The 7,835-nt window shown below is 39.0% G+C and overlaps 1 protein-coding gene across 1 annotated transcript in view; it reads left to right on the forward strand.

The window, feature by feature from the left end:
• The first annotated feature begins 565 nt into the window (after positions 1-565).
• The window catches only part of LOC106807779 (kinesin-like protein KIF27), a 20,335-nt gene continuing 13,065 nt past the window's right edge, over positions 566-7,835 (forward strand). Inside the window, exons 1-8 of the mRNA XM_014810226.1 lie at positions 566-682; positions 888-1,075; positions 1,492-1,624; positions 1,919-2,095; positions 4,727-4,846; positions 5,183-5,367; positions 6,232-6,311; positions 6,743-6,965. Of these exons, the coding sequence (XP_014665712.1) occupies positions 566-682; positions 888-1,075; positions 1,492-1,624; positions 1,919-2,095; positions 4,727-4,846; positions 5,183-5,367; positions 6,232-6,311; positions 6,743-6,965 (1,223 nt within the window). The remainder of the gene's footprint in view (positions 683-887; positions 1,076-1,491; positions 1,625-1,918; positions 2,096-4,726; positions 4,847-5,182; positions 5,368-6,231; positions 6,312-6,742; positions 6,966-7,835) is intronic.

Here is a 7,835-nt window from a genome sequence, read left to right on the forward strand (position 1 = left end):
CAGTGATAGACTAGAATCTAGATAGTCTATTATACCGCCGCTCTGCTCTGCTCGCTGGTACATATTATGTGCTGCTACAGATCTGGTACTAATGATATGCTGTTACTGCTGCTGTTTCTGTTGTCAGTGTTGCTGCTGGTCGTGTCGGTTGTTGTCGTTGTAGTAATTGTTGTTGTCGTTGGTGATGTTTTTTGTCGTTGTTGTTGTTGTTGTTGTTGTTGTTGTCGTCGTTGCTGTTGTCGTTGTAGTAATTGTTGTTGTCGTTGGTGATGTTTTTTGTCGTTGTTGTTGTCGTTGTCGTTGTTTTTGTTGTTGTTGTTGTTGTTGTTGACAGTGCTCCTGATCGTGATGATGAATATGATGTTAATGGTGATGATGATGATATTTGTAATTGATTTTTAGTTGTTGTTGCGGCTGCTGCCTGTTATTGTTGCTGCTGCTGTTACCATAGCTACTGCTAAGATTTTATGTGATTGAGGTTACTTACAATGCAAATATGCAAAAGAAACATTTTATATATTTAATGTGATGTATATAACGTTATATATTAAATAAATGTAAAAAAATGTATTATTTTCAGGATTCACTTGGAGGAAATGCAAAGACTGTGATGATCTGTTGCATAAGTCCCTCATCTTCAGACTTTGATGAAAGCCTTAATGCGCTGAAATATGCACAAAGGGTTGGTGATCACACGCAGTTATTCTCACACACTACATTTATTGGAAATGTTGGCATACTATTATCATATTTTTTGAGAAATTAAAATGTGATGCTGTGATGTAAGAAAGAAAGTAATAATTCATCCGTAGTTTTGTATGTGATGGCGCAATGCTGTTGATATTGTCGTTCTGTGACTGCTACTATTTCTCATGTTATGCTGGCAGGCCAGAAAGATCAAGAACAAACCTGTGGTGAATGTGGATGTACATGCCGCCCAGCTAGAAGAGCTACGCTGCGAGGTGCGGTCGCTACGGCAACAGTTGAATGACAACACGCATGCGCTTCCAGGATCACAGATGTCACGAGAAATCAGTGATGTGACCAGTAAGCAATCAAGCAACAATACAGATAGGTATGAAATGTGGTTAAAAACGAATATGAAAAAAATAAAATGAGTAAAAAATACCGGTATATAATAAATAATAATATATATGATAATATATATATAGCATGATGTAAAAAGATATATATCATAAATAATATGAAAAAAATAAACATGGTTATGAAATATGGTTGGAGTTAACTGTTGTAGGCATGCCTAAATGGTTCAGATATATGATTATGTATATCAAAATACGCGTATTTTGTTATTCGTTATTACACGTTATTTATCTGCATATTTAATATATATACATTATTCGATTATTTGATAATGTCATTCGATGTTATTACGTAGTAGGAATACTCAATGAGAACAAAGTTTAATTAAATCCTGAGGCACTTAATATATTTAATCTATACATTCACACTTAAACATTTCTGTTTCAGTCTTCCAGAGCAGCATCTGCTTCTAACAAGGTGTCTTAATGAGGCCAGAGAGATACTATTCAGTGTTCATGCATCACCTGTGTCAAGTTCTGTTAAATTCTGCATCCAGCAGTGGCTCAACTTAATAAACCAGGTCTGAAACTAAGAAACATGTGTAAACATGTGGAAATTGCATGGTTAATACATTGCATTATGTTTAGTATCACAACTAACTGAGTTTGTGAGATCGTGTGGCGATCCTTCGGATGTTTTCTATGCCAAGTGTAGTACGAGTGTGACATTCTACATTTGCTATCTAAATTTAATATTTAAAACAAATAAGAAATAGTTGAACTATGATTAGTAGTTCAAAACAACAGCATCCGAAAACGTTTGCGACGAATTGTAGGTAATAATTAAATGACATGCCGAATTGTTGTCTCTGCAGCTTCAGTTGTTTGAGACCACAGATGACGTAACCTGCAAGCAAGCATGCACTGATGTTTTGAGTGATGGTGACTGTGTGAGAAATGCCGCTAACCTTGAACATCACTCATACTCTGCACGCGAACAAACGTCGCACACACAGCGGCTTCTACAGCTTCAGCAGGCAATCAAAGTTCTGGTGAGATGCTCGTCGATTTCATTCTTTTGCATCCCTTTTATTAATTTAACTGTCTTAATTAATTAATTCTCCTGTTTTATATAGCGTGGTTCAACTGGCATATACAATTGAAAGGCTTGCTATTCACCGGTGCTAGCTTAGAAAGGCAGTGTGTCAAGGTGTTGTGTGTTCGTGGTAATCCCTGTGAGGAGGCTGAAAAGGATGCATGTGTCACGTTCTCACTGCTTCAAAAACGAGGTATTTGTCGAACTGCGGGCTGTGTAAACCTAGTAATGACCACAGCGAATTTGAGTATATACGTGTGCGTGTGCGCGTGCGCGTGCGCGTTCGTGTGCGTGAACAACCTACGAAACCAGAGCTGTCAGTAATACAGGCACTTGGAGCGTTTCAATAAAATATAATGCTAAATAAATACGAAATCTATTTACTATTATAGACAAGTCAGTGTGCAGCAGTGCTAGCGTGCGGCAGCCAGCGTGTGTTGCAGATGAGCATTTGGAGGGCATTTACAGGAAATTGTCGGCAATAATAGGTGAAAGAGAGTAGAGAAACATTAGGACTTTGGTAGTAAATAGATTTCGTATTTATTTAGCATTATATTATATTGAAATGCTCCATGTACCTGTGGACAGATACCTCCTGGTGCAGGCATCTTCCCTCCGCACTTATATCCGTCGCTGCTGCTCGCGCGCGTGGCAGTCCGTTTTCAGGACCTAGTGGGAAGTTAATCGCAATCAGTAAAGATGGCCTGTATCTGATGGATGGTCACTCAGGCTAACTAGACTATGAAACTAGACTGAATTTTCTTTTAGTAATTTCAGTTTTATACATAAAAAAAACCCGTTGCAGATCGAAATCCGTAAAGCAGTATTTGGTGGGGGGGCTCAATTCAACCTCATTTTAAATTAACAATTCCATCGTCATCACTATTTCGTCTGCCCCCTGCTCATAGAAATAATATAGATAACCTATTTATTATAATATGATAAGCATAGGTATCGCACAGTCCTTGAAAAGTCTCTTTGATTTTAGATCAGAGAGTCCTTGAAAAGTACTTGAATTTTAGTAAATTGTTAGATATTTGTGCTGAAAAGTCATTGAATTTATATAGAAAATGTCCTTGAATTTTTAGAAAGAATCCTATTGCCTGTAATAAAAAGCAAATTTTGTACGCATCATAAATGTGCAAAACATCAATCAAATGCACATTGCGTTCAATGAGCTTAAAAAGCCATAGAACACGATAGACAGTTAAAATGATGATGCACTAAATTACAGTAAGTTCAGTATAAAATCAGTCAGTAAATCAAGGTATTTGTAGAAGTGACTATTTGTGTTTAGAAGGTTTATTAATCGATCCGGGTAAGTTTTTAGAGGTGACATGCAAGTGATTAAGTAATGGCGTTTATTAAATTAATCTCAGGTATGTTCTTGGTTCTGTGTTATGAATTTCGATAAAAATGTCCAATAAAATGTCTTTGAATTCCGATAAATATGTCGCTTGAAAAGTATTTGAAGAAGTCCACATTGACAAAATTTCAGTCTTGCATTGTATGAACTCATAGATAACCTATTTAATTATAATATGATAACCTAGTTTTATCTATATTATTTCTATGCCCTTGCTAGACAAAAAACAAGCTACCATCTCGGTTTGATCTGTGGCTTGCCTGCCTGCGGGCCGTCTGTCTGCGTGTGACACGGGCAGAGCATAGTGAGCAGCAGGAATGCGTGCCCCGTGGCGCCCGCATTCACAGCTGCAGCTCGCAGCAGCGTTACGCCTGCGTGCGCCTAGCACAGGCTCTCTCTCTCTCTCTTATCTCTCTCTCTCTCTCTCTCTCTCTCTCTCTCGTGTATCACTCTCACGCACTTATATGCGCGTGCATTCGTGCATGGGTGAATGCTTGTCTCGTTAATTGCGTGCGTGTGTGCTGCGCGGTTTTTTGTCTTGCAGGCGCACACAACATCGGCGTGTTTGTGTGTTCGTGAATGCGTACACGTGGTACAGTGTGTGCAATGGTCTACTGTGTCGTGCATCTGCTGCGGATTGTCATACTTGTGTGGCATCGTGTGCCAACGTTCGTGCAACATCTCCAGTACACGTAGAGAGCCAATAAATAATCTATGGATACAAAATCACACATACCGAAATGTACGCAAGAGTAAACGTTAAAATGGTGTAAAATGGAAATGTACGCAGGTACGTAAAATGGTGTAAAATGGAAATGTACGCAGGTATAAACAGTGATGCTAGTAGTGTAAAAGTGTAAATACTATACGGTCCACTCTCCCTATGCCGACCACCCTCGTGGCTGTTCATTTAGTTCGTTGTTCTGTGAAGTTCCATTTATAGTGTGGTACCGTACGTACTAGCCGGACGAGGCTGTGCGACTGATTGTCTATACAAAGTCTGATTGTAATACAAAGTGATTAGCAAGACTCTTTCTTGGAGCTAGTACCGTACATGTCTCAGATGGTGTTGGGAGTTAAAAGATGGTCCGGTTTAACGTGAGATTCAGTTTTGAAGGCGTTCGAAATTTGGAGAGTTGACTGTACCTATTTGGCTATGTCACATTCCATGTGAATTCGTGTGGTGGTTAACCATATTGGTTGTCCCTTCTTTGTCGCCAGGAGAGAGAGTGTGAAAAGCTACTGACGTCGCTGGAGAAGGTCAACATGGAGAAGGAGGGCCAGACGGAGCAGTTTCTTTCTCAGTTTCTCTGCATACAGAACCTCATTAACTCCATACTGGTTCGTAGTGTTCGGACATATTATACGCTAATTAGTAAGTAGTAATTAGTAATTAATAATTAGTGTTGCTCTACATTACATACGTGTATAATTACATGCGACGTATTCTCCTAATACAAAAAGATACCTACCTGCTGCTTAGATAAGCTCTCAAGAGTATATCATATTCAAGAGTATATCAAAGTATATCAAGAGTAATACGACTTTGTATAAGTCTAGTAACGAGGCTTGCTATAATCCATGTCTGCTATACTCTTCGTAGTGAAGTTGTCACCGTGAAATTATTTCGTCCCCCGCTATTATATTTCGTGATGCGCTTGCAATATTCTTCAGCAGGTGCATGGAGATTTGAAGGCAGAAGAGGAGAGTACTGTGGGTTCTACCTGCCTCACCGTAAACAGTGTGATGTCGTCATTTTACGCACGCAACAAACTCCTGATGTCACAGCTAGAGGAGGCTGATATGGTGGTCACTTCTGCGTGCGACAATTCACAAGACGGTGTCGATGATTCTCGAACCAGGTGAGAAGATCGCATGCACTAGTGAAATGACAATTAAACTACAATTTTCCTCCCTGCAGTAAAACTGATGAACTTCGTATTCGTGATGCCTTGTCAACCTTATTATTATGCATTACCGTAGTGTTTATCCATCTATAGGTTGCTAATAGATTATTCTCGATAGAACTAGTGAATCATCGAGTATCTAGCTACTAGAAAAAGCAGTACGCTTCACTGAACCCTACGGGAGTCGGATGAATAAAGATGTGACCCGCTCCAGCATAATACGGACTAAGTCGCAAGTCATTGTTTTGAGTAATGAGCACGCACACATGTCAATGCTGAAAATGGCCTACCTGGACAAAAATAAGTTCCTAAGTGCATATTTAATCTGGATATATAGGTTCAGATATCTCTAGATTATTATGGTCATTTTTAATTTTTTTTAAATAATAAAAAAAATAATTTTGAAGGGCCCCTGACCGCTCATCCCCGACTGGGCCCCTCACCCGGAATGCTTTATCTCAAAAGCTGCATATTCCGGAATAAGTCGGTTTCCGATCTTCAAATTGCTATTGATCGGTCAATTCTTAAGATACAGCCAAATATTATATATCATTTTAAAGGTAATTAAATGATCTATTCAGATATGCACATATCTCAATTTGTAGAATTTCCTACTTAATCCTGGTTTTGCTGGAGCGGGTCACAAATTAAGAAGAAGAAGGTTGCTAATGCCAGCTGTGCCTTAGTCTTGTCTTCAGTGTGTAGTACACACAGGTTGAGGTAAATCACAAATCTTCTGTTGATGGTCGTGTTTAAACATGGCCGTGCGTATACCCATATGTTCGTGGTATAAGTATAAGTTATGTTATTTTATCACAGGTCATCTTTAAGTTCTACAAGAACGCTGCCGAACCCCACTGTTCTTAACATAGATGACATGAGAACAAGTCAGGTGGCTGGTATGTCAACGTTAGCGTGACAGTGTTAATCACGTTCAGTTATAACTTATATTCATCATCTTCAATGTTATTATACGTAATGTCTACTACTGTCTTAACATAGATAAATTGAGAACAAGATGAGTGACTATTATACCAATGTCAGCCAAGTCCCTTTACGTTTATGTTATTATATAGCTAGCTAGCTTTTGCAAGGTCATTGCAAAACATCTGTAAATGATTTCATTTTCGTGTATTTATTAACATTGTAAACCTAACAAACTGTTATCATTTACAAATATTCAACTAATTACATTAAATAAATATATAATTGATAAAAAAATATTTGTGCACGACCTATCTACATGACTGTAATTGCCATAGTTCCACAAACATCGTTTAATTACGTCGTTATCGTCATTTCATGTCGTAATTCTGTATTTTTCCCGTAGGAGAAATGTCTGAGAGGATCGGTATGGTGGAGTCGGTGGCCGGGCCTGTGGATGATGACCAGGGGTCGGTGTGTCGGTCCGGTGAGGTCAGGTCACTGAGAGGGTCCGGTAAGGTCTGCTGTGAGGATGCCACGACCACACCTGTCCCCAACCAGCTTCGTCTGTCTATGCTCTCAGAGAAACAGCTCCAACAGAAGTTTAGAGATCTGACCATTAACATTAGGTATTGTCGTCTGTTCGTTATTCACTTGGTTACGATAGCAACGTAGAGAGATTCCTCTTTAAGGAAGAAACTCGATATGTGGTATGTGATAATAATGCTAGAACAGTTTTGATGACATTTTATTGTCAGTTATTTCAATTAAACTGCAAGTAAATAATCCTCAATAAACTAATAGTAGTAAATGAAATTTCGCATAGATTTCCACAACTGATAATAGTTATTCTGAACTTTAAAAAAATTGCATTTCTTCCTACACTTCCTCTTAGAGGGCTCACATAATAATGACATACGTAATTAGATTGGCCTGTTTTCTTTCTGAATTAGCTACGGTAGTATCTCACCGTGTTCTTTGTCTCCCAATCCTTAATTTTTTTCTATTTTCCAATGTGCAACCACCAGGTGGCACCTCTTTACTTCATGTACCTTATCAAGAGCTAATAATACCTAGAGTGTACAACGGAAAAACGGGAAAATAGTGCTATTTCACGACTACATTATTCTACTTTGCCTGCGAGTCTAGAATAATTTCATGGTATTGCATTAAGCAGAATTCCTTGCTCTCTACAACAAGACCAACCGCTTCTCAATACGATACTCCTAGGCTGAGATATCGGCTCCTAAACCTCCCCTCCCACATGCCTTACGCCGCTTTGAATCCACATCATTCAGCAACCTCCACGCGTCTAAGCATTTTGGCTATCGGTTTCCGTCACCGCTTGGAGCGCTGATAATTGATGTCACATGCCCAAATTTGGTACTCTTACTACACTGAGTAACTGAGCTGCGTTGTAAAAACTTGATGGAGCCGGCTCCATCATGACGGCCATTAGCCATGCTAGGAAAGATAATGGAAGATAAGGGCATAGGCAA

Source organism: Priapulus caudatus, unplaced genomic scaffold, assembly GCF_000485595.1.
Source record: "Priapulus caudatus unplaced genomic scaffold, Priapulus_caudatus-5.0.1 Scaffold234, whole genome shotgun sequence".
In the NCBI taxonomy this organism is placed as follows: Eukaryota; Metazoa; Priapulida; class Priapulimorpha; order Priapulimorphida; family Priapulidae; genus Priapulus; species Priapulus caudatus.